Source organism: Camelus bactrianus, chromosome 11 (genome assembly GCF_048773025.1).
Source record: "Camelus bactrianus isolate YW-2024 breed Bactrian camel chromosome 11, ASM4877302v1, whole genome shotgun sequence".
NCBI classification, from domain to species: domain Eukaryota; kingdom Metazoa; phylum Chordata; class Mammalia; order Artiodactyla; family Camelidae; genus Camelus; species Camelus bactrianus.
Genome location: NC_133549.1, coordinates 71,485,376 through 71,512,117, shown reverse-complemented (window position 1 = coordinate 71,512,117; position 26,742 = coordinate 71,485,376). Strand labels below are relative to the sequence as shown.

The 26,742-nt window shown below is 45.2% G+C and overlaps 1 protein-coding gene and 1 long non-coding RNA gene across 16 annotated transcripts in view; both read left to right on the top strand.

Annotated features, from left to right (window-relative positions):
* KCNMA1 (potassium calcium-activated channel subfamily M alpha 1) overlaps positions 1-26,742 on the top strand; it is a 705,404-nt gene that overhangs the window by 591,378 nt on the left and 87,284 nt on the right. For 8 of the 15 annotated variants that reach the window (XM_045522775.2, XM_045522776.2, XM_045522769.2 and 5 more), the window contains one exon: positions 24,829-24,922. In XM_045522775.2, coding sequence (XP_045378731.2) covers positions 24,829-24,922 — 94 coding nt within the window. Of the gene's footprint in view, positions 1-20,240; positions 20,328-24,828; positions 24,923-26,742 lie in introns of all 15 variants that reach the window. The other 7 variants (XM_074374290.1, XM_045522772.2, XM_074374289.1 and 4 more) reach the window with 1 other exon arrangement.
* Positions 24-20,203, top strand: LOC141579162 (uncharacterized). The gene is made up of 2 exons (XR_012510333.1): positions 24-10,419; positions 11,444-20,203. It is a non-coding gene; the product is annotated as an uncharacterized LOC141579162 (long non-coding RNA).

The following is a 26,742-nucleotide window of genomic DNA, read 5'->3' as shown; positions in this document are numbered from 1 at the left end:
TTCCTTCCCCCTCCACCCTCCCTCCCTTCTCCCTCACCCCCTCCCCCTCTCCCTCCCTCTCTCTCTCAATATCCATGACAGCAAACACTAAAGCAGCCTTTGGATTCTACCCTAGCTCTTTAGCTAGCCTTGGCGCATGTGTCCTGACTTGGCCATCTGCACTTCACGGCAGGAAGTGAAAACAGGAAGGCAGCTTGACCTAGGCAACCGCTTAATCATTCCATGAGACTAATAGTGGGCCTGGGAGGGCGTCCTGGGGCACTTTGGCTGGTAGCAGGCAAGGCTGCAGAAGCCAGTGCCTCTTGCTTGCTTTTGTGGTGGCCACAGTCAGCAGTGGGTTGGCATGAGGCACCGTCCTACGTGCTTCTACGGTGGTCAGCTCAGTGCAAGGCAGCCATCGCGCTTGGGCAAAATTTCTTTCGGAAAGAATCCTGTTGATGGCCCATCTCTAAAGAGCTCCAAACCAACCATGTTTTTTATTCATCATAATTTTTATTTCTTAATTCAGTCTAGTGTCAGGTGAAGTAACTGACTTGCATTTTGGGACCTCATCGTGCTCCCCTCCCTGCACCCCTCCCCCACCTCCAAAATAGTACTGCCCAGTTCTTTAAGATAAATAAGCTGTAAAAAACAAAACAAAACAAAGGTAAATAACCTGTGCAGAGCCACCACATGTAGAAAAGGGAAAGGGAACGGTGGACAAAAACAGCCAGCTTTTCAATAGGAGTCCTTTGAAACAGAGCAGGGAGACAGGAAGTCGAAAGGTCAGAATGAGGAAAGAGGAAGAGATGCTTTGTGTGTATTCCTGTCCCTGGGACACCTCCCTTCCCAGGGATGTGGTTCTTTACTAAGTGACGGGGCTCTTCAAGGACAAACCAGAAAAGACATTGGCGTGCCACAAGTACGCTAAGCAGAAGTCCTTATGCAAGGTGACATGGAAATTATGTCTGCATTTTTAATTCAGGACAGTGGCCGGTTGTCACGATACTCACCCTGACAGCTCCGACCACCAGGCAGCGGAGTTTCCATCTTACCTCCATGGTGGAGGACAGATGTGGCCAGGGAGCGCTCCATCTCCCCCCTCCCCTGCTATCTCGGGCGACAGATGCCAGGGCCAGCCCGCCTTTCACTTGAGCTTTCTTGTCAAGGCTGTGCCTTGAGCCCAAATCCTGACCTTTACTGTATGAAATCAAGTACTGATGAACAAGCAGAGGTTTGAATCAGAGCAGGCCTGGAGCAAATGTCAAGTCCATCTGCCTCCCTCCTCCACCTGCACCAGGAGCCTGGATGAGACCCAGGCTGGAGTTTGCAGCGCCTTAGGCTTTGTGGGTCTGGGGAGACATAACTTATTAACAAAGAGTTATTAAATTTTTATCAATTTTACAACACAACGTAAATGCCTCCTATGAATCTACATTGTATTCATTATCATTTAAAACGTTAATTAAGTCAAAGTTGCATTTAATTTCTCTCTAAATGGGCCTCTGGGAAGAGGCTTTTAGAAACATCTGTGGGAGCGCTCGGCTCGTGGAGACAGGGAATCCCCCGGCCCACATTCAGGACAGCTCCCCGCGTTGATTGCTATCGCGTGTCTGTGGCTAATTTGTTGTGATGCGATTGGGCATTGTCTGGAATTAGTCTCAGACCCCTGATGGTGTAAAGCCACTGGAGAGAGGCTTACAGGGCAGCGGCTCAGGCTGTGCTGCTTCCTGCCTGCAAATCCCCTCCAGACGGAAACGAGCGGTTGCTATGCGGCACCTCTGGTCTCAATCATGCCTTGGGATCCTCCCTTCTCATGTGGTGCCGATCCTTTCTATTGGATGCTTCCTTCATCTGAGATGGATGTTTGTCCTCTGGCCCAACAAGTTGAGGGTGTTTGCCAGCATGCTTAGAGGAAAGTTCTCAGTGTTTGGGATCTTTGATTCGCATTGAAGCCTAGAAGCAACGGAGCATGGAACAGTGTAATGGGAACCATTTTCAGAATAGAGTGGATGTAGCGATATAGACAGGTCATACTTGCTGGTGAGGAGGGAAGAAGAGTGATGCCTCTTAGAGGTGCTGAAAAATCACTTTCTCCTTCTGAGGCGAGGTGGATACATGGACTATTATTATATATGTATTCCATTGCCCAGGAGCCAAGGCTTGGTAATGTGGTAGTGCTAGGAAGTGGTCAGTTGCTTAACTTGGATTTACGTTAAGACTGGGCTTAGTGTAGTGTCTGCCTTGTGATCTGCAAGGGACTCTGCCAACACCGCAAGGGGGTGTGTGTACATGGATGCATGCGTGCTCATTATTGTTATGTCTGTTTAATTTAACCCACGCATGGCATTTGCTGCATTGCAGGCACAGCTCTGTGCCCTTTACAGAGACTGATTTCATCCATATCAGACTGTTATTTGCAGTTGAGGCAGCTGTCAATGGAGGTGACTGTGAAAGGTGCCATGGGTCACACTGCAAGTCGGCACTGGGGCTGGCACTGGAGAACAGGCTGGCTCCACAGCCTGTGGAGCAAGTTCAGTTCCTCACTTACTTACACAGTTGAAGGAGACAGGTCATCTGTCTCCAAGGAAGGAGGAGAAAGATGAGGATTCCTCTACTGAAAGCTAGAGACAGGGTGGGCGGTGTTGGGAGAGAGAGAGGTACAAAGTGTTTGTCAGTACAAAGGCCCAGAGGTCACCTCCTGTTGATCAGCTGAGGAGAGGTCCCACAGGATGTGACAGTTCAGAGGTGCCTTGGAGAATGGGAGGAAAAGGCTGTCCTGCCTGATAGCGTGAGAAGGGACTTGTGGGCAGGGAGCTAGGGCCTGGAAATTCCTGCTGAACAGCTGGTCACCCAGTTGGGTTGCAGCTTAAAACCTGTTCCTGGGAGTGCAGGGAGAGGAGCCTAGAAGGGTGCATAGAGCCTTGTGATTGGCGTGGCATTAACATGTAATACGGCGGAAAGCATTCACGGTATCTGACCAGGGGAATGAGCGACAGAGGCTTTGTTTTGAGAAGGCTTCCAGGACCCCTGTGGAGAAGGGGCCTGGAGCTGAGGAGGCAGGGGGGAGCCGCCCTCTAAGGGTGGAGAAGACCCGCGGAGGGGAGGTCGTGCCAGGAGGAGGCAGGAGAAGTTGCTCTGAGAAGCCTGAAAAAGGGAGGTGTGATCTAACAGCCTCTGGGACTCTCAGCAGAAGCACGTTAGCCAAACACAAATCCAAGCAGTTAAAAATCTTTTTAAAGAAACTTTAATTGATGGTGTTGAAGTGGTTGAAGCCCGTTAGTTAAATTTCTTGAGCTTAATTCTCCCCAGCTGACCCAGCCGTCACTGTGACTCCTGTCTGGGTTCCGTGGAGTTTTCTTACTGGGGAACTTACTGAAGTCTTGGCTGGGCCTGGAGACCTACTGGGCTGCCTCCACTGCCCCTGGTCTTGGGAGCCTATTCCATCCATTTCCTTTTTCTAACCTTTTTCTTCTCCCTCCTTTACTAGCCTCCCCATTTCCAACAAGACCTACATCTTGAGTGTGTAGATGAGGTCACAGCCAGGCAGCTCTGAATTGCTGGCATGAATGGCATTGACCCAGGCTGGGCAGCGGAAACAAAGCCAGTAGGGCCACCAGCTGGGACATGTGACCAGCCCTGAGGGTTCTTGGCTCAAGGTGTATGCGGTGGTTTCAGTTAGAGCTCATGGGAATTCTGTTTTAAATCCCTGTGTATGGCAATATGACCTTCTCCTCCCATCTTTCTCAGGGAGACAGCGTGTCTCCTTCCATCGATGGAGGGAACAGGATAATAAAGTGCTTCACATCCCATTCACTGAAAAGCCACTGTAGTTTTCAACCACTTATCCTACTCCAGTGAAAATACAAAACACATTTCCTGTGAAGCTCTGCCACACAAAATCCGAGGAAGTCATGTGGCATTTCTAAGTACCATGGCACAATTTTCTTTTCCTTTTGATTTCTCTGTGCGCAAGGACTTGGTCTGCGTTCATTGTGTCTGTAAACGTCAGCATCGTGACTGGAGGATTTATGCCCACCATCGACCCCAAAGGGTCGTTAAAACAGCACAGGGAAGCACTTGAGTCCTGAGTTCCCACACGGTGGTGGGGTGTGCGTGCTGGGAATGCCAGCTCCTAGGAGTGGACGAGGCAGAGTACATGCACCCAGCGGCCCTGTGGTGTCCTTTCTCTCTCAGAGCTTTTCTCCCAAACCACCATATTGAATTCCCCAGATAATTGAGGACTTTTGCATCCTCACATGTGCATACCAGAGTTTTGCTTCCTTGGCCAGACGTGTTTCCAAGGCGAATCGAAATGGATGGAAACACGACCAGCGTTGTCAGAGCCACACATTGGAAATTTCAGAGAGCAAAGACCCCTTTGTCAATAGACAGTGCCTGGTTTGCAGAGAGATTCTAGACACGCCCGTAGGTTCTTGTTCTGGGGAGACCTTCTTCTTCTTCTTTTCCTCCTTTTGTGAGGAGACATTCTTCTGATGTCCAGCTAAGAGGAGCTGGGGAAAAGTTCTGGAGATTCCAAAGTAGCCTTTCTTCTTGTCATTTCATTTGAACATCCGTGGGAGGAGCTGTCCTCCCACAACCGAGGGAAACAGCCAGAGAAAAACTCTTCTGGCTTCTAGTAAAGCAGAAAGCCCTCATTTTATCCCATTCAATAGGGCAGGGTGAGCACCACCAAATATTCCTAGAGCTCCAGAGAAAACCTGCCAACTCAAAGTGGAAGTTCTGGAGGCAGGTCTGCATCAGGGATGGTCAATGGCCCTGAGAGACTTTGGACTGAAATGAGAAGGATTGCTCCCCAGAGCTTGAGCCACACAAAGCAGCATGTTGAGGGGCATCTGTAGCTCACAGAGCGGGGACCATCTTCTGGGAACGGAGTGGACTACTGGCCTGAAAGTGATCTCCATTTTGGCCAATGCCAGCTTTCTGGGCTGGAGCCTGTTGGATTGTATTCAGTCAAGAAAAGACCTAGGGGCTGCCTGCCTTCCCTCCAAGGCCAGAAATGTAACTAGGTTGCATCCTTGGCTGGGCTTTGCGTGTTGGCAAGAATGCCTGAGTAGGAAGTGGCCTGAAGGATTCCAGCTCAGTAAATATTGGATGAGTAAAAGGATGAATAAATGAAGGGATTCTCAATCATCAGTTAAAGGAATAGGTGGTCTGACAGAAGCAGGATGGCGCTGGATCTATAAAGTTTCCTGAAACTTTCTAAGCTGCTTATAATATTATGTAGATAGCTGGATAGTATGATGCATACAGTCTGTGTATACAGTCTTCTTGTGTCCCAGTTGTATACACACACACACACACACACACACACACAACTGGGACACAAAGATTCAGAAGGGATAATGTAGCAAGAAAAAGAAAAACTGGGACATAACTGAAGAGTCTTGAAAATTATCATCTAGGAGGTACAATCCCTATTCTTTGTGAAGGTTAAATATTAGGGAAGAAGTTCTGGGAACCAAGGCAGAAAAAAATCGCAGTAGGCCAAAATCCACCAATGAAGGGAGACAGGGGTACCAGCATACAAAGTGTACGTGTGTAGGTAGAGCCTTTGTCCTAGAAAATCAAGGACATGTGACATTTGCATTCAGTTTTGCTAATTTTGATGACCCCGATCATGTTCCTGTGAGTCAGGGTAGCACAAAAATGTGAATGCTTCAGGTAGGGCCAATGTGAGGAAAAGGGCCCATTGGTGGAGAGCTGTAACCATTTGTGAATGACCAAGTCACCTGCCAAAATGCGGAGACAGATTTAAGGCTGCTCATGAGTATTGAGATTGTCGACTCTGACCTGAGGGGGCCAAATCCAGTCCCACAGCACCCAGGTGACAGTTCCTCCCACCTCAAGGTGTCCAGAGGCTGAGTGTCTCATAGGCATTTTCTCTTGTGTCATCACACTGGGTATTTCGCTCGAGACAAGGGGTGGGCAGGGAGCTTTCTCGACTGCTCACAGAACTCTCTCAGGCTGTACCAAGCATTCTCTTCCCTTTGAGTGGCTTTGAATTGCTCTCTGCATTTTGTCAAGGTTGATCTGGCCATTTCTTCAGTGCAGATGAGTAAATTTCCACATATGGCTTGTAACATATCCAACTGAGAGAACACTTCCAGCAGGGAGGCTTCAAAGCCAAAGCCCTAAACAGGTGTTACTGAAAAAGGAGGTACAATGACCTGCAGAGACAAAGAGATGCGCAGTGAAAATGACAGGATGAAACTTGCTAAGAATGCAGATGGGAAGGAGGTGGAGGCTCAGGGCACATGGCCTGGCAGCCTTGGGACGTGGATGCGAAACGTGCAAGGTGCTAGTTGCTGGAAGGGTCACTGCTTCACAGATTTCTCTCGTGAAGATGGAGTTGGGCGTCTGAGAGACAGACATCTCCTACCTTTTCTCTGCTTTATAATAGGGGATTCCCAAGCCATTCCCCTCACTATGCAGTGAGCTAAAATGATCTCCTTGGCAATTGAAGCCTGAAAGTCTAGGGAACCTTAGAGCAGGGTAAAAGAGAGAAGGGGTGGGATTTGTGTGTTTTCCGGGCACAGGACTTTGCAGTCAGTCCTGGTGCAGTCATGTTTTGATATGTTCACCAAATGGATGCTCAGTGGATGCTGACTGCTGTAGTAAGAGTACTTGTGCCTTACACGTGTATGAGTCTTTATACTTCTCAAGGCACTGACGTCATCTTGTTTTATCTAGGCACTCGCAGGGTAGGTGTCATCCCTCGATAGCACGGGGCTGTGGGCAAGCTCCAGACCCTCTCTAGTCCTTAGTTTCCTCATCTGTAAGGTCACAGTAGGACCCGTCTCACAGAGCAACTGTGCCCCTGTGTTTCTTCATTCCTCATCTTACCGGAACTGCCCTATGTCTCTTCCATCTCTAAAATGGACAGGGAGATAGTGAATTTGATGTGTTCTCGCAAGATGAAAATTGGAGAGCCAAGAATTGGGGAACAGATGGTGGAGAGAGATCACATTTCTTTCAAGTTCCATCAGCATTTCTTTTCTTGATGGTGGCTTTGACCTCAGCCCGTCTTTGAGATCTGAATGGTGTTGAGCCTTCTTCACATCATCACTTTTCCCAAATGTCTTTATGGGCAGCTGGGCTCTGCTGCTGGCTGACTTTCACACTCATGAGATTAGTGCAAGGATCCAGGGCCAAGACAGGGTCCACGCCCTTTACCTGGGCCCCACCTTTGCCTCTTCCTTTGAGCCGACCTGATGTGAGGACAGGTCTAGCGGTGGGTTGGTAAGTATTGACAGACGTTTTGAAATCCTGAGTTCCGCGATCCTGTTCTCTCCTCCATCCTACTGAGGGCCAAGTTCTCTCATTTGACCACTGGCCGACCTTTCATACCTTCTCTTCTCATTCTCGTGGCACTGCCAACCTCAAGCCCTCATTTTTTTTCTCATCTGGTCTGCCACCACAGCCCTCCAATTAATTAGTCTCTCTTGCCACTAAACCACCACTAAGTTTATTATGGTAAAGTACAATTTGATCGTGTTATTACTCCCTTTTAAAGAGAGAAAAAGGAAACTTTGGACGGGTCCTTGTTTTTTATGGGACAACCTCCAGCCTTCTTAACATGGCGTTCGAAGCCCTTCATCGTTTGGCTTCAACCGGTTTTTCTAGTTCCAGTCTCCACGTGAGCGCCTTTCATCTGGCCATTCTTTAAAATGTCCTGTTTTTGTCTTGTGACTCATTCCTATAGCTTTTTCCTGTGCCGTGATTCTTTCCCCCTCCTCTTCTACCTGATGGAGGCTCACCCAGCCTCTGAAGTAGGGTGTCAGCAAATCGCGGCCCTTCTGCTTGTTTTAGTAAATAAAGCTTTATCATTAACAGTCACAGACATTCATTCATTATTGTCCAAGACTGCTTTCAAGTCGAAGCCTCAAAGTTGGGTGTTTGCAATGGAAAGCCCCGAACATTTCCTGCCTGACTTTTACAGAAAAAAGTTTGCTGACTCCTGCTTTAAACTCACGGTCCAGATATCGCCATCTCTGTGAAGACTTCTTGGCTACCCGACCCACCTCTATGGATGGATCTCTCCTCTGTCATTCTGTCACAACTCATATAAAACTCATTTCCAGCAGTTTTCATGTTCAGCGTTCTAGAAGTCAGCAACAAGAACAAACAACTCTCAGTGGTCTTCGAATTCCCAGCATAAAGCCCACAAGCAGCCAAGGCTCACAGTTAGGAATTCAACAAATATTTGCTGAGTCACATAGAAACCATGTCGGGAATGTGTTTCCATAGTTCATCAGGCACATATCTCAAAAGAAAAGAGAGTCCTGAGCCTAGAGATCTCGCTGTGTGTTCCCTCGTGCCATCTTGAGCAAGGCACTCCTTTCTGAGCAGCAGCTTCCTTTGACTGGGAGTGCTCTGGAAGAGCTGGACCTCGAATTGAGCATGGCTGCTCCTGAAGGCAGCGCCTCCCTCCCCCTGCTCCAGCTCGGCAGTGTTTGGACTCGGCAGTGGATCTGGGGGTGAAGATGTATTCCCCTTCCATAGGGCCTCGCCGGGTATTTGAGTCCAGTAGGGAGACGTTCCATTGTTTCTCTCCTCTCCGGGTGACCTCGCTCTGCCCTTCAGGTCCGCGATACCTTTCTAGCTCAAACAAGCTCTTTTCCTGCAACTCTGAGTTTCCATTAACTGAATGTTTCCCTACTGCTCTGAGGGCACCTTTAACCACTCAGACCCCAGCCAGCTGTGGGGACCCTCTCTTGCTGCGCTAATACACTGGCTGACCCACTGGGAGTTATGTCGAGGCAGGTGAGCCCCCAGCTCCCATCTCGACAGCCCTGAGCTCCACCAGAGTCCCCCACACCCTCCACATCTGCCTGAAATTGCTCCTGGCAACCCTGTCTCTCCACAGCAAGTGGGAACCAGCGGAGGTGGGAGATGACATGCTGTCTGCCCTCGCTTGAGACACTCGCCTTCAAGTCCCCGCGTGATAGGTAACCGGAAACGCTCTGGCCTCACAGGAAGCACTCTGACTTTCGATCTCTTTACCCCTATGCCTTACCCAACTTAGAAGATGGAAGAACGGAACGTAAAGGGATTCCACAGTTCCCAACAGAACTAGCAAAACAGAGTGTCTGTGTGTGTTTTAAGGGATACCCTTCTGAGTGCTGCATGAGCAGTCTTTTTCACTGTAGTTCTTAGAGATTAAATCTCAATAACTTTTTGAAATTAGGGTGGGCTTCCCATCAGCCGAATGGGCAGAGACACTCACCCCCTTCCCATGACAATCCAAGAACAGCCTTGCCCCTTCTTAAGCTCTGGAATCTTATCAGCATGGTGGTTTTCCTTGAGATCAAATCAGGGCAACATAGGAACTGTCATTTTTCATTTACTGGGGCCCTTTGATCCCATTTGGGGTTTATTTGTTTCAAGTGAAAATACGATTCCTATTGCATACATCTATCCTTTAGAGTGCTTTTTTTTTTTTTCAGTTAGAGATCAAATCAGAGTTGTTAGTAGCGTGGTCATTAGTTATCACCACCAGATTTCACAGCCGACACTTTATTTCTGTTCTTACAAAATCACCAGCCTTGCCTGTTGCATAACAATCACTTGCAGTGAAGCTACACTGTGCCTTTCGTGGGTGCTTGGGTGTTAATTTATTTCAGTTTCCTTTGCCGATATAATCAGAGTCACCTATCACGTTCCTGTTTCTTCCTTTTATTGTGTTCCTTTGGTATCGCATTTGTGTGATCTTTTTCTGGAAAAATGACAGGTACTGTTTCTCTGCTCAGTCTATCAGTGACTTATACGCTCTATGACTCCTCTATTGCCATTTAAAAATATATAAGATTTTATAAGTGTAATCTTAGTTATTTATAACTCTGGTTTTGTTATATGAGAAAATTCCCTAAATGACACCTTGGTTTCAGTACAACTTTTTTAAAGGCAGGGAAAAAATATTCATTGCAAAAACATTTTCCTCTAAATTGTAAATGAAGGGAGAGCTCTCAGTAAGATTATATTACATTTTTCCTGATTTCTTAGTACATTGAAATATATGAACATTATTTTTATGTAAGTGATCAAGTTGTGGTATTTAATAACATGTTGTTAGAGGGAAAAGAGCTATCCCTTTTGATTTATTTGGATATTTACTGGGTGACTTACAGTGCTTTACATATTAGAATTGGTTTGTCAACAATTAACATTCTAGGTTTTTATATAACCCATACTTCAGGTAATAGAGGATTATTAAACTGCAACCAGTGTGTTAGAAATCTTCCGACTGGTAATAAAATTCTTATGTATAACAGCAGCTGAGAAATACTGCTGTGTATTTATGCATAGATTGCAAGATAGATGACCGCCGGCCAACTGCAGAGAGCCTCGAAATGCAGATCTACCAGCAGGTGGCGCTGCTCTTCTATAAATGAAACCCTCTACCTGGCTGTACTCTAGGTACTACCCACCCCCTACCCTCCCTATCCCAAGCCCTGCCACTTTCTGCTTTTTCTTTTCCAGATTCTCTTTCCTTTATTTTCTAAAATGGATGGCTAAAACTGTGTGTGTTTGTTTGCTGAAGAGATAGTCTTCCCCTAAGACAATACCTTTTCATCGCTAAGATTTCCTTAAATCCAAGTTGGTTGATTTAACGCTCATTTGGAACCAGTCCTAGTTAAATAAATGTTACAGTTTTTAAAAGGTAACTACACAATAGCAGAGTCTCGCCCCTAAGACTGGATTACCTCCGCCATCTGATCATTGTTATGCGGCAAGTCCCATTTTTAACTAATGTTTATTTATACAAATTAATTCCCTAGGCTTCGTTCCATACCAGGATAATGAGGGACATTTTTATAAAGGGGGCTTATGTACTAGATTAATGGGCTATGTAAAAATAATTTCAACATAATGCTCTCTCATCAAGAATTACTTTAGATCCAAGTTAACCAAAGAAGGTTGCTTTTCTCGCTGGACCAAAACTAAATTTCTGAGAAAAAAGGCCAGAAGGTTTTTGGGGGGTTTCTTTTTTTTTTTTTTCATAAGGTTGTCTGCACAAAGGCTGATCAGCTCATCAATTTGAGCAACAATATGAAAAGTAAAAAGCAAATATACAAGCAGAACTTTCTTTTATTTTGTTTTTCTTTTAATCCACATATAGACTATTTTTCAGTCTTTAAGAAAATTTTTTAGAGACACAACTATGTCTTTTTCCATTTTTTTTCTTTTACCTACACTATTCCTTTTATACAGGGTATTTGGGTACACACACGGTCTGTTTAGGAGACAGTGGATTTACTGAGGTTATGTAACGGGAGGACTAAATCCCAGGATAACTCCTGTATTTGTTGATTTTCATTGTTGTCAAATTCTACCTAGAATTTTGAGTGCGAGTATTTTACTCTTCATAATTTAAAAATTTGAGGGAATCCAATGGGAATTTTCTCTTTTGAGGTTTTTTTTTTTTTAATTTTTTTTCTAGGCGTACCAAGCTAAGGGGTGCGGATCAAGGATCCAGATGGCATCACGTGCATCCTTATTCTCTTCACTCACGTGTTTTTGACAGAGAGAACCCTGAAGTGTTGTTGATTAGCTGAAACCAAGGAGTTGAGGACTGGGGGCAACATTTCCTTCTCGGTGAATCCACTCGAAAGCGGTGGTTTTGTTGAAAATGGTTTTCAAAGTACTGGTTGCAGTTTTCTTGTGAAAGCCAAACCCTGACCACTTTCCCTCCAGTTCTTTTTCTAGGGAATGGGATCAACATAAATAGCTGAAGTTAGGGCATAACCAGCCCAGAGTGAAGGTTGGAACTGGCTGGGCTATGAGGAAGCAGCTTTGTGAGTTTCACAGGACCCCTTTCCAAGGCATTAAATAACTTTATTTTCCTGTCAAATACGCTCCACAGAATAAAACAGAGTGGAACTGGACCATTGCCAGGGGCCCCCTCGTTTTTGGCTTCATGCACAGATGTGTGCATCGTATCTTGGACACTTGCAAATTTTAAGTGGCCAGAGAGAAAGTAGCCTGAGTGAGGGAGATTTTTGATCGACTTTTCCAAGATGCAAACCACCCACTGTCTTCTCTGAATTTGAGTCTTGAAATCGAAGGAATAGTAATGTTCAGAGATTCCGATTATTGCCAAGTATTATTCAGATTCTGCCATTTGGCATTTAAAGCCTTACGTTATCTGCCCCTTATACCCTGCAACTGTGCCCTCAAATGAACCTTCCTGCTCCAGCCACACTGATTTTCTTACAGTTCCCTAGCTTAGTGCCTCTCTGCCTCCTTGCCTTCGCTCTGGCTGTCCCCTCCACGTAGCGTGCCCTTCCCACCCTCTGCTCCCCACCCCTTCCCAGTCTATTCAGCATCCTGGCTTGACTGCCCTGCATCTAGTTCTGGAGATACGCAGGTGAATAAGGCTGATGTCTCTGTCTATCCAACTCTTGTTTCAAGTCTTATTTTCCCTGACCACCCAGACCTTCTAGGACTTACTGTCTAAGGCATTTCATTTAGGCCTCACCTGACACTGTCAGGCAGCACCTTTCATAGTGTATTTCATATTACTTGTGAGAGATAGATATCTGTGTCTAACGCAGTGATCTCATTTCTCCAGCTAGACTTGTGGTTCTCTCTTATTGTGCATCTTTAAAAAGATTTTTGAATGAAAGAAAAAGGAAAAGCAGTGCCAAGCCCCCAGCCCCTCCAGATGTGTGTTGACGCAGTCAGAGGAGCGACTCAAGCACTGGTGTTTGAGTTCCCCAGTTCGTCTTATTGAAATGCAGAGCTGAGAACCACTGAGCTGGACCACACTTCCCTTGGACCAGGAACCCTGCTTTTCCTCTTCTGTAGTGCTTTGGGGTTGAGTCCGGTAGGAAGTTCTGGATAACTGTTTGTGGCCGTAGGGTCATGAGGCCTTCAGTCCATGGCTGGCTCCTGTGATACCTGTGAAGTAACAGAGACCTGTTACGAATCCAAGCTGGAAAACTCCCATGCTTAATGAACACCAGGCCTCCAGCAGGGGCGGGGTCCTGCCAAGGCCACACTAGTGATCCCAGCCGGGACTAGAACCTGGGCTCCCCACCACTAGGCTGTGCGCCTCCCCTCTGCAATGCCACCTCTCTGGCAACTAAGAACTAGTTATTTATTTATTAGGAACGTTACCAGGGGCTCAGTACCATGAGAGATTCAGAGAGTTGTAGACTGCATCAAAGAACTCTTAAGTCTAGTTGGGGAGGGCACATTGAAATAGAAAACAAACTGTAGTGCAAATACATAAGATGTAAGAGGGGTGTGAGATGAGAGGTGTCAAGGGAGTTTTAAAGAAAGGTGGGATTCCACCTTGTTACAGTCATCTGGGAAGGCTTCCTGGAGGAAGCAGGCTAACCTCTTTCTTGAAGGGTGGATAGAATAGGGAGCTGAAAGGAAGAACCAACGGAGAAAAATAAAGGAGTTGCTACTCCTCTACCCCACCATCCCCCTGCCTCTCCCTCCATCTCACGTACACGCCCCAATCCCACGACATCCCTCCAAAAATTCAAGGGAAAAGACCCTCACAGTCAGGCAGCCTGAATTTCCTGTCATTTTGAGGGAACAGTGGGGTTTCTCCACATTTCCATCTGACTTTCATTTGTTACTGCTCTAAACAGTCCCAGCCTTCTCCAATTGAGGCCCGTATTCTGGCTTTTCTTGTTTTTATGACACTTGGCGTAGCCTAATTATTTTGACCTGAGCCATTCATTGCAGCCATGTGAAATATAGGACAGAGGTGACCGTCGAACGAGATGCAGAGAACAGGGTTGGGGGTGATGAGTCTCACCCCAGTCTGGTGGTAGGACACCGGGTCAGTTGTGTGGGGCGGAGGAGAGATTGTGAACCCATTTGAGTAGAACAGTCAGAAGAAAGCAGACTGGACTTGCAGAGAAGGACCTGATGGCAGAGAGCTCTAATTACTTTGATTTCCGAAGCCAAGATAATAACGATGAGTAACATTTATCAAGAGCCTGCCAGGAACCCTTCTAAGCACTTTTTATGTCCTCGGTCTGTTCTCACAACAACCCTCGGAGGAAGGTACTCTGACTATTCCCACCTTTCTAGGTGAGAAAATGGAACTTCAGTAGAGATGCTAACACGGGGTCTCTGCTGTATGACTGGGGTCCAGATGGTAGCATCGGGGGGTTTGAAGAGCTGGCAAGCTCATGTCCCATGAGACAGGTACCCTCCCAGAATGGGAGCCCAGTCTTCCACAAGATTTTAAAGCAAAAGTTAGAAATCCGTATTTTTATGGATAATCTTCACATAAGATTGTCTTGCACATAAAATCCGGAGGCGCAGTAGGGTGGTGCCAGGCAGTGCACACCAAGATGGTATTTGTCCTCAGGCTGTCAGCACGTGGGCTCTGGTTCTCTCATTTAACCCCTCAGCGTCTCAAAGCTGGGTGTCCTCCTCTGTCCAGGGGGGTGGGGACCTTGTGACCTTGGGGTGTTGAGTAACGTGAGAGTCAGAGCTAGGACTTGGACAGGTGGCCTGCTCTCATGGGCAGGATTCTGACAAAATGATCTGGATTAGAAGTCAGCCGACCTGGGTGCTGGTTCTGGGTCTGCATATTCATATAGCCGTGACCCAAAAGAGGGTGAAGCCTGCACCCCCTAAACCCTATCTGGCCCTGCTCTTGCGTTCGATGCTGTGTTCTCTGTGTTGACCAGAAAGGGCTGACCATGTGCTAGCATTTAAAAATGTTGCAGAGTCTACGTCTGAAGATGAATTATGGTAGAATACAGATAATGATTTTATAGCTCAGGACCATCTTTAGAAGGTGACTATGCCCTTAAGAAATACACTAAATGCTGTGTTTAGTGTAAAATCACAATCCAGACTGGTCCTTACCTCCCAAGGTTAAAAGCATCCAGTATTTCTAAAGTGTTTTGGCAGAACATCCTTCATCAGGCCGTGCGGTGCACCTGGGTTGCACTAAAAAAACGATGCATCTTACCTTTATCGGAGTTTCAGAGGAAGTATCAGCACAAGCATCTGGAATACGTATTAGAATTCCAGGGGGCTCGGTGACAAACCTGGCTTAATGGAGGATGCGGTGTTTATGGATGAGCCGATAATAGTAATGATATTAATAATAATAATAGCCCTTATCTGTGTACTGTCTTACGATTTAGAAAACAGTTTCACATACACACAATTAGATTCTAGGCTGGTCTTCAAATAGAATCACTGGGGCAAGCATTAATTTAAAAAATGTAAATAGCAAAGTGAAAATGGAAATGAAAACATGATTGACGTTTTCTGCCAGTCATGTTTCCTTGAGGCTGTTTAGCAGGGGGAGGAAAAACAAGAAGAAAAGGGAGGTGACATCTGAGTTAACACATATAAGCAAATAAAAACTTTTATCCCAAAGTGGAAGTATAAGTCAACGTTGTGTTAACCAGGAGAATTTGATGTGAGGTGTGAAATTAAGTCCAGGAGAGGCCCGACCCTTTCTCTCTTTTCTGTTTCTCACCCTGGGCGGGTGGCAAATCTCAGATTCCTGAGGCAACACCATCTTCTCTCCACTCCTTTGGGTGTCTGACAATTTGTAAATCCACAAGGAATTCTTTCCTGCAAGGGTTTTCCTGAACAATCTCCTGCAAACAGCATGAAGTGGTCCAAAGAATAACTCTCAATTTATATTTGCCTTGTCCAGTTCTGCAAGGGAGCCTGTAACACACCTGCAGAGACCAAAAAAATAAGGTCTTTGTAACGACAGACAGGGAGGCAGATCCAGCCCCTAGAACACCCTCGAGACGTGGAGGGGCTGGGACTAGAGTAGGGAGAGTGAGATATTTGCCTTGGACACCAAATTTAAGGAGGCACTCAAACCCTGAGTAATCAAGGTAAACAATAGTTTAATGCAATATTTTTTTTAATCCAAAAAGAAAAAAACGTAATAAATAAAACATCAGAATTTCAAATAAAGACAGGATAAATAGCTATTTTAACGCTGGTATTTAAGTACTGAATTTCACGCATCAGTGGGGGTTACAGCTTTGCTGTCTCTGTGAGCACTTGAAGTGTGCCAGGAACAGTGTTCAGTACCTTACAGGTGTTTTCTCTTGGTACATTTCAGAGAGATCCGATTTATCCTACAGTAAATCCAAATCTATTTGATAATATTAGAAAGAGAGTTCCTTTACAGGATCCATAAATTCCATTACAGTCCATTTTGTCTTTGTTAAGCGTATGAGTTGAAAATTACAATCCCTTTATTCACAATGACCATTTTAGACAAGCAGCTCAAAAAGATCAGCATTAAGCTTAAAAAAATATATTAGCGTGCTTGTATCTATTAAGCACCATTGCTTTGTAGGCTCCAGCTGATGATTTTTACTAAGTATACTGCAGGAGGGGAAAAATCAAGGATAATTATAAATTGGTAAATACATAATTCATTGCCATCAAGTGATTTTAAGGGAATGGATGCAGAATGATCTACTTCCTCAAGAAAATCGCAGAGATGTTCTGATTAAGCCCATAATCTAGTAGATGTGAAATTCTAGCCAAAGTGATGGGGCACATTTTCTTTTCTGAAACAACCTTTGATAAGAAATGCATTACAAACTCATCAGTTTGGCTTCCTGTTAACAAAAAGACAGCAGCCGTCTGGATCATTCTGGATTCACAGTGAAACTGCCACACCATGTATCCTCCAACTAAAGCTGTGCAAGTTTGACAAGGGGCAGATGAATCCAGGAGTTATTGTGCAGGGGTTTAAATCTGTGCGGCAGCTGACGGTTGAAATAATCATCTATATATTGCTCTGAGCTAGCTGGGGAAAGGTTGAAGCTGTATATTTTCAACATATCTAGTCTAATGGTTAATCTGTTGTCTTGTGCGGGCTCTCACAGGGTGGACTTGCAGCTCACACTGACAGCTCCAAGGAATTGCTCGTGGTAGATGTGGTTTGCCTTGATTCTCAAAGTGCACGGTGGATAAATCTAACTTAACCTGAGCTGGAAAGTGGGAAACTCACCTGGCTGGTCTCCCCACATGCAAAGGGACCTGCAGGACCAAGAGCAGGGCGGGTGGGAGGGACACTGGAGTCACTAAGCTACCTCTGTCCCTCCCGACCTCCCCACATCTGTGCACTTGAAGTGCGTTCTGCGAGTGTTTCTTTTATTGTCCGGCTCGTGAGGAAGAGCATTGTCCTTTGTGAAAACTGGAAAGTTAGGGAAAGATGAGAAGATGCGTGAGAATAGGAATCGGCAGACCTTCTCTATGAAGGGCCAGCAAGTTAATTGTAAGCTTTGTGGGCCACACCATCTCCACTGCAGTTATTCCACTCTGGATTGTAGAGTGGAAACAGCCGCAATTCGGGAAAATAAACAACGGTGGCCGTGTTACGATAAAACTTTATTTATATAGCCACTGAAATGTGAATTTCTTATCATTTCACTGTGTTGGGGAATAGTCTTCTTCTTAGATATTTTTCACCCCAACCATTTAAAAATGTAAAACAGCAATTTTTAGCTCCTCAGTGCTACAGAAATATGTTCCAGAGTATAGCTTGCTGATCCCAGAAGTCGAGAAATATAAAAAGAAGGCAGCTGTGGGTGCCAGGAACTTGGCAGGTTTCACCCCATCCTCTGACACGTGTCCCCCACAAACATGTGCTGCCTGTGTCAGGGTTACAGAAAGGAGTCGGGTACACTTTGTGGCCTCAGCGCCTTTACCATCTTGTTGGTGCTGGGAGTAGGGAACAGGGAGAGAAGGAAAGGAAAGTGGAGAAGAGGCTGGTTTGTTGAACTGCTGTCCATCTTCTTCTCAGTTTGATTTAAAGTAAAAGTTATCTTCTATTACCTTCTCTATCTCCAAACTCCAGAGTGGCAATTCAAAGAAATTCTTGCATCTCTCATTTCCATTGTGTGTTTGCTTTTAGACGTCCATTCTTCTCTGTGTCTCATCTCTAATAAGCTAATACCTAGTGATCTTTGCTGGAGACTCTTCTTTGCCCTTGAGGTAATGGAGACAGTCTATTCCAAGAAAAAGAAAAAGAAAGAAAGAAAGAAAGAAAGAAAGAAAGAAAGAAAGAAAGAAAGAAAGAAAGAAAGAAAGGAAGAAAGGAAGAAAGGAAGAAAGGAAGAAAGGAAGAAAGGAAGAAAGAAAGGAAGAAACCAAAGGCAGCCAGATTGCCAAAAGGAGCTTTCTACCAAATACTGAGCAGGCTGAGAGCATTGGGCAAGTTATAATGACAGGTCAAGTTTTTAGTATAGAACTTTGAGCTGAGATTCTGGATACAGGGGACTCTGATGAAGGCTAGACTCTAGGATGTGTATGGAACACAAGGCTATGGTTTGAGATGGGGTGTGTGGCTACAGTAGGTACATCTAATTCATCAACTTTGATTCTAAAGGATCTGTTAGGCCATGGTATTTCTGTAGAGAATAATGCAATCGAAGTCATGTGGATTCTGTTAATATATTTATATGGTATTTCTTTTCTCTCCCGTGTAGGAGCTGAATTCTTTCATTGCTCTGTGTTGATGGGCTCAAACTTACACAATTCAGGTTTCCTTGACAGTGAATAGAGCCAGAAATATACCCTGTGATTAACTTCTGCATGACCTATTGTTCTTTAAAATCTCCCTCCCCATTCTCCTATTAGCTCCACAAAAGCCAGAAATGAAAAAGCTCCAACAAGCCTCCCCTCCCTGCCCCCTCCGCCTACCGTGGGGCGCCGCTCCCTGTGCCTGGGTTAGGGCAGCCAGGGCCACTTGGAGATACTTTCCATCCTTGTTCTACGTAATAACAGGTCGTGCTTATTTCTAGCCTCTAGGTTTTCCGAATAAATGTGTTTACTATTTCTCGGCTAGAAGTTGTGAAATTATCCTGCCTGGTAATGTATATGATAAAGTGATTGTTCCATTGTAGAAGGTTTTATATATCTATATAATATGTTGGTGATATTATTATTGTTGGCATTGCTTTTGAGAGAGAACACCCTTCCTCTTTTCTTTATCTGTATACCATGAGCTTTCAAGAAAAAGAAGCTTTTGGGGGTTGATCCTATCAATAACACTGCAAAGTGTTTACCAAACTTCTTGGTGACACGTTATCCCAAGGTTGACCAGAAACTCTCATCCCAGTGATATCACCCAGTTTAACTCCCCATGTTCTGATGTTGAGCTGCCCTCTGACCCTCTAGGCATAGAGCTTGGCTCCGATGCCTGTCTTACCTGAGCTGCTCAGCCTCACTGATGGGCACATGGCACCCCCACCACGAGGTTCATCCTGAGACAACAGTTATGTTCCCTTGACAGCAGTTACAGGACCAAACTCACAGTGTGGGTTATTTATCTGGCATTGGTTGTTCTGTTATTGTTGCCATAGCCCAGGATTGCTGTTTCGTGGCCATGTTGTAAGATCTTGAGTTAACTATCCTGGATTTCCTGCTGAAGGCCTTAGGCAGTCATATTAGAGAGAGGTTGGATCAGCTTGAGAGTCTTTTGTCCATTGTGAATTACTTTATGGCCAAATGACTGTACTACTGTGACTTAACATGATTTTTCTTGGGAGGACAGGAAGTTTAATAAACCCACAGGAAATAGGAAGCACACTGTTCAGTCTCGAGTCGAGTGATTCCATAAACTGCCATTTTTAGTAAAACAACATTCACATCCTGAAAGACTGAAAACACACTCCCGATTTTCATTGATGTCATTCATGAGGCAAGGAGATGCTATATGTACCCTTTCTTAAGAGTGGCAAACCCAGGGCATTTAATGCAAGTTAGGCAGCAGTGTCGTAGCCAAGGGGGCTGCCCAAGCCAGCAGTCCGAGATGAAAACGATAGTTTCACATGGAGGGTTGATGACTTGGACAATAGTGATTATTCAGTAGGATGCATGTTAGCAGGTTTCAGGAGATGATGGCTCTGGTCTTGGTTGCAAAACTGTTTTCTGTGTCTGAGTATGTCATAGGGGAGAAGGGAACTCTGTATTTTGGGAAATTATTGCACAAACAAGATTGTCTTATGACATATTTCCCATCTGACATCGATGACAATAGCACAGCAAAAAGAATTTCAAGAAGTCATTGGGGTAAAAGAAAAGACAAAAAAAACACACACACACACACAAAAAAACCCCCTGCAAATCAGCTGTGAGTGAGGAAACTTCCATTTTAATTATAAACTCTAATAATTCTAGTCAATGTTAAAACTGGTTTGGAATTTTCCTAATGAAAAATTTTCACAAAGGATTCATTTCGATTCTCTTTTCTTGTTATTGTTTGGCAGTCAAGGTTGGAGCTAGATCACGCTATCCCAAAGACCCATTTGAGTTCAAGAACACGACTCACAATTCTCGGCTTGTGACCGAGCCAGGTGAAGGAGTTCTGGAATCCATCCCAGTTTTTAATAACTGCACCCCTCAGTGTTCTACCTTCACATGCTGAGCTCAGTGGAAGAAGAAAGACGTACTACTGTGGATTTCAGCATGCACTTAGCTTGTTGGGCAGCAAAGTCCTGAAGAGAAAACCCCTAAAAAAATGAGAAATAATAATTCAAACTACCCTCCCCCAAAACTAGCAGCTTGCACTAGGCTTCAGTTGGAAGCCCTGTTAGCTAGATGCCTTTGCGTTCAAGCCACTTTGCATGCCTCTTACTCTGAGTGATTCCAGTGTGAATATGACATTACTAATGACCTGCTAAGTGTGTGCAGATGTGGGTTTCTCCAGATGTGGTGATTAATAACGTAATGGAGATAGCCAGTTGACTCATGTTTATGGATTGTTTGCCTTTTATTACGTTTCCGAGTTTATTTGCTTTGAACCATTTTTTAACTGCAGCCAACAAACTCACCTTTGAGTCTCAAAGGGCATCATCCCCCTAAAAATCCTGTTGAGGAAACAGGGAAAAAAAAAAATGTGCCCCAGGCTGGAGCTAAGCGTCCAGTCCATTACGGGGCAGCACTGGATGGACTACTGAGGAAAGCTGAAAATTGGAATCGTTGCCCCATTTTACTCAAAGTGCCCACAAAGAGGCATTGGGGAATCTTGACACAGTGTTTGCAAGCTGGCTAGGCCAGTAAAGAAAGGGATTTTTCATTAAAAAAAAATCAGTGACATATATGATCATCTTGAAGTGAGCCCAGAGTTCTGGCCAGGGTGTCTGGAAGATGTTGCCTTGCTTTTGCTGGAAAACAGAATGCCGATGAAAAGTTGAGTAAAATGTTGTTACAGATGTTCGACTCTGCATTAAGGCTGTTGGAATTACCACCACATCTTAAATCAATTCCCAGAACATTGTCTGGAGGTTATGTCATTGAAATAATGAATCCTCTTTAGTCAAGTATAAGCAAACATGTTAAAACATCGTTGTAACTTTAAATTAAACTCCAGCGCAAACCAAGGGATCTGAAGCCTCATTAGACTCGCCTGACATTTTTCTAGCACAGAGTCTTCCCCAACTGTAAAACTGTTAGGTTCAGAGCCTATTAGACAAGCGAGCCCTGGGAAGTTACAACAGCACATTAAGTGTTATACTTAGGGATGTGCAAAAACAAGCCCTTCAATTTTATGAGTACTTGGAGACTGGATGGAGTTCAGCTCCTATAAAAATTCCACATTGGATTCCTGAACTTGTTTGTGTTTTAAAGAAGCTGGTAAGTCAGGTTCCTTTAAAAGATCATGTCTTCATGCGGCTTCCACAGCAGGAAGACACACGTGGAGATGCCGGAGACAGGGATGTGTTGTAATTAGCCAGAAACCAGGCTGGCTATGAACCTGTAAGTGTGCCTTAGCATAAGGTAGTGGCCCATTAGTTCAGTGTGTTTGTCTTTCATGAAAGCAAGTAAATTTAAGTCTCCCTTTTAACTCAATTTGTATTTCTCTCATGAAGCCACAGAAGCCATGAAATGAAAATTCTATTTTATAGCTTAACTAAAAGTTTTCCTAGATCTGCTTTCTTTAAATATGCAGGAATTGATAGGATCCATATACAGGATAGTAATCAGATATGGTTTATGTCCTACTTAGGAGAAAGAAGTGATCACTGCTTCTCTTGTGGGACCTAAGCCATATGTAATGGTCTCCATCACGCAACGTTCATATATTTAAGCTGGAGACAGTTTCCCCCATCTCTTCAGGGAACGGATCTGCGTTTCCAGGCCATGAGTGCAGGAGGAAGCCTTTGAACGTGCGTTCCATTTAAGAGAACAAATCCCAGTGCTTTATGATTCCAGTGCTTTATGATTATGATAGATGATCTTTCTGAGTCACGATGAAACTAAATAGTTTCCTTGCCTAGAAGGAGGCATGACTTTAGCACCAGAACAAGGTGTTTCCCTGGAGCTGGCAGACAGGTATTAACTTGCAAGTCTTCCATCTGAAGATCACTGCAGGTAAACAGACAGCGACAAGGTGCGAGGATAATGGGCGCTTAACCAGAGAGGATTGTGTATTGTAGGCCGAGTGCAGATGGAGAGGAGAGAGTGAAGTTAAGCAAAAGAATCTGACCAGAAATGCCAGTGAGTGTGACATCTTAACAGATACAGACTCCATGTATAATTGGACAAAACCATAGCAACATCTGGTGGCCTTGAATAAAGCTAGCAGAGTAGACTAGGTTAGGTGAAGGACCTTTGGGGATATTTCGTTCTAACCATAAGAAGAAAAGAACTTTCACCCCCTACTAAACCCATTCACACGCACATACAGACAGACAGACAGACAGACAGACACACACACACACACACACACAAACACACAAGATTTAGTCCATTATGCTACTCAACTAATGCTAGGTCATCCTGAACACAATGCAACCATTGCAAGTGGTCCATATTAAAAGATGACCCTCTGTTATAGGGGCGGAGTCAATGCAAGACTTTCTACCCCATTCTAAGGTGGGGAAAGTGTAAAAGTACACTTCCACACACGTACATTCTCTCTCTCTCCTCTCTCGCTCAGTCCCAGTCTCACTGCCTTTCTCCCCCATTATTGCCTGGGATGCCGGCCCCCGGTCCTCTGAAAGGAAGATGAATGCAGGTCAAGCTCTGAGTGCCTGTTTGCTTGCCGAGAGATGCATATCACCTCTAAGTGATTTTTTTTTCGGTACCATTTATGTGGCTTGTATTTATTTCCTTTAATCTTTTAAGTGCTATTTAGTCTCTGGGTGATTTGCTGTGGATACTCATTTCTGATAAGATGCGATATCCTCCCAGCCACATAGTTCCTGCCTGGACCCCTAAGTGACTGATATGGTCGCAGCCTGAGCCTGGGCCCCCAGGGGAAAGGGCAGGGGAAGCAGGGGGACAGGGTGTGGCATTTGCAGGTACTTTCTTGCCATCATAGCTCCTGGTCATGCTCTCACCTTGAACCCCATTCTTGTTCCCTTTCTCTGTGTCATCTAGAAGTTAGCCAACTCCAGACTGACAGTAGAATAAGGGACTTCACAGAGTGTGATACTTTGAAGCAGGTAGTTGAATTATTATAATCCCTTTGGAACCATGTTATCATACATGCTAAATTAGAGTTCTTAGGGAAGTACCACAATGCATGTTCCGATATGGGTCCTCCTGGATAATATCAAGTAGCTGAGATGGCATTTCCACCCCCACCTAAGATGTGCACACTGTTAACTTGTATCTGGTTTCTTTTGATGTCGCCACTGCTAATATTTCTCTTCTTAGCTTTAAGGTAACTGCGTGCATTTCGAGTTTCAGGGATGCTTCCACCCAGTCTGTGTTGCAGTCAACTATGAGTGCGAGGACCCTATTTTTCCTTCTTGACCTTACAGCTTTGGCCCCAAATTGTGTAGGGGTGGGGAGAGGAAGACTAAAATTTTGCTGCCGTTGCCCTTGGGTGATAGGCTGTGTATGCATCTGCTAATTACCAAGCAGCTCTCTTAAAAAGCATGATGCAGGCTAATAACGTCTACAGAGCTTTTAAGTGGGTGTCTTTGAAGCAAAAGCCATAGAGTGTGCTGTGCTGTTGGTGGACGGAGGTTCCCATTGCTTAGCAATCTGTGTGGTTTAGCCATTTGGAAAACAACCTGTGGTTTCCAATCCCCTCTGCTGCCCTCCCTCCCTGCCCCGCACCCCATCATCAGAGATATCATTCAATGGCAACCTCCTCCTTCATTTGGGCGCTCTTCCCTGGCCTGGTTCTCCAGCCTTGCAGCCTGGTCCTCCCTTCTTAATGAATTAAGAAAGGGCCCCTCCCCATGTGCACGTCCCCACGTGCCCTGTCGGGAGCTGGAAGGACAGGAGCCGAGTTGGGCTGGGATTCTTGAGCCAGAGCTCACTGATGTTCCCAGTCCTGCCTGACTGAAACATTGGCTATTCAGGCCTCAGATCCTCGCCTCTCTCCCAAGCTCTTTCCTCTGGCGTGCAGGAGTTAGGGACCAGTCACGATGGTTCCTTTGCCGAAGCAGCACACTGGCAGCTCTTAATGCTGCTACTTCAAATACCACTTTATTTCTGATTTTGGTTATGAGAAAAACTATTTGGTGACCCAGCAAAGCAAAGTCACCAAAATTCCTTCTAAGCGTCATGATGGAGTGTTCCCAGATGTAGATGCACATGTATTTGTGTACAGATGAATGATCATTTCTTTTCTTTCTGATGGCAGGGTGTTTACAAAGGGTTTTAGCCTGTTTAAAGTGCATGTTCAAACGCTGGAGTGTTAGGAGGTGGCGCTTCCACCTTTTCTAAGCCGGCCTCTCTGACTAATGCATTGGTCTTTGTCATTGGGTCCTAAGAGACGGCCATGAATTCCCTAGTGAGTGCCTGAGCCGTGAGTGTGTGTCCTTTGATATATCTTGCCTGTATTTCGCAGTCCGCCCTCACACTGTTCATAATCTCATGAGCTGCCTGTATTTCCAGTTGAAGATGAACAGCCATCAACACTGTCACCCAAAAAAAAGCAGCGGAACGGAGGCATGAGGAACTCACCCGGCTCCTCACCCAAGCTGATGAGGTAAGGAGAGGGGCCGAGGGCCACGCGGTTCCCCCTCTTGCTCCATCTCCCCTCCCCCCCACCCCCTCCCCACCCTGCCCCGGGGGCCCAGAGTCTCCCCTCCCCAGTGAGCTCCAGGCGGGGGAGGGGACCAGATCGTTAGATGGCTTCTTAAAGGCTGGAGTATTTATTCTGTCAGCTTGTCAGCAGTTAATGATAGAGCTGGAAAAATTCTGTCATGAAAAACAGTTTGAAAAGCTGTTTGAAAAATACATAGGCTTTAAAGTCGGAGCTGTCACCATGTCCTGTCTGTGTGTAGTTCCTAAACAGCAGTGGCACTAATGACGGCAGCAACCAATCAGAGGAGCGCGTGTGGTGAGCTTGCCTCCGGCAAGTCTCTTTCTGCTGCCGGCCCTCCGAGGACTGTTTTCTGTACTTAAGGCCATATGTGAGATGTATCATCACAATCAAAAATGGACCTGAAGATTACCTTCTCTTTATCCTGTCGATTGAAATCACATTTCTGTTAATTGATTTTGACTGATTTAAAAAAAAAGTCTAATAATCTGTGGACTTGCCAAAGCAAAGTTCAAAAGTAATCCAGTTCTGCTCAGGCTAAAAGCAATATTAATTATGAAATGCAGGTTGTAGGCACGCTTTTTCTCTCTCTTTTTCTCTCTCTCTCCTCCCTCCCACCTTTCCTTCCACCTCTCCTTGCTCCTTTCCTTCCTTCTGTCTTGACCACAGCTTCCTCTAGGAAGTGGCAGATGGAGCCAGTTTCCAGTAGAGTTCTGCTCAGTCCTCTTCTTGGACTCCTCCTCCTTCATCTCCCTTTTTTGCCTGCAATTCATCTGCCAGTCCCAGGGTTGGTCTCCTCAGACATCCTAACCCTCTAGCACTTCAGTGAAACCATAGTGAGTTCAGATTTGCACTGCTTTCCCTCCACGGTTCTTGCCACAGAAACACCTGCCGTCCTGACGATAATTTTTTCTTCTCGTTGCTGTTAGCCACTCTCCTCTCTTTGATTCTTGAAACAAAATAATGGTGATCTCCTCCTCCCTCCTCCCTCCTCCCTTCTCTGAGCATTTGCCTCTTCCCGGCTCTCCATGGCCACCTTTCTAGGATGGAGACAGGGCAGTCCTTCTCCAGGTGGTGGAGGACACGGGTCCCAGGAGAAGACTCACTCAGCCCCGTGTCCTTTTCCATCATGATCCTCTTTCCCTGTTAAGTGTTTCCCTAGCAGTCCTCTTCTGCCCTTCCACTCAGTCTTGCATGGGGGTTGCTGATTTACATACTTGTTTACAGTTTATGAGGAGGAAGAAAATGTGCCAACTGCCAACCTTCTCGTTTTTATGATGCCAGTTGTCGCACTAGCATCCGTTCTGTGTTTACTCGCCTTTAGGTAATCGCCTGATCCAATGCTGATCATTTTATCCATTTAAAGTAGAGAAAAGCCCAGGCACTTTTCTTTCGCCTAAATTTAGAGACGCAAATAAATAAATAAAGAGAAGTCTGAAAAATCTGAAACCTTTGGAGCCAAATTCCCTGTCCCTGTTTGCTATGTAAAGTATGATTCCTTTCTTTGATCTTGAGTAATAATAATTCTGAGGAGTTACACTGTTTTCATATGCTTCAAAGCTGTGTCAAAGTTTTGCTGCTTAAGGGTACTTCTTTATTCTGTTGGCTCTTGGGTACCAAGATGACAGGTCTTCTGTACGAGGTGGAAGCTTTTTTAAGTCGTAGCCTTCAGCAAAACATCAAATTACCAAATCCAGGGTAACATACTTCTACACAAATGCCTTTCCTGTAGATATATTATACCATATATATTAAATACTTTA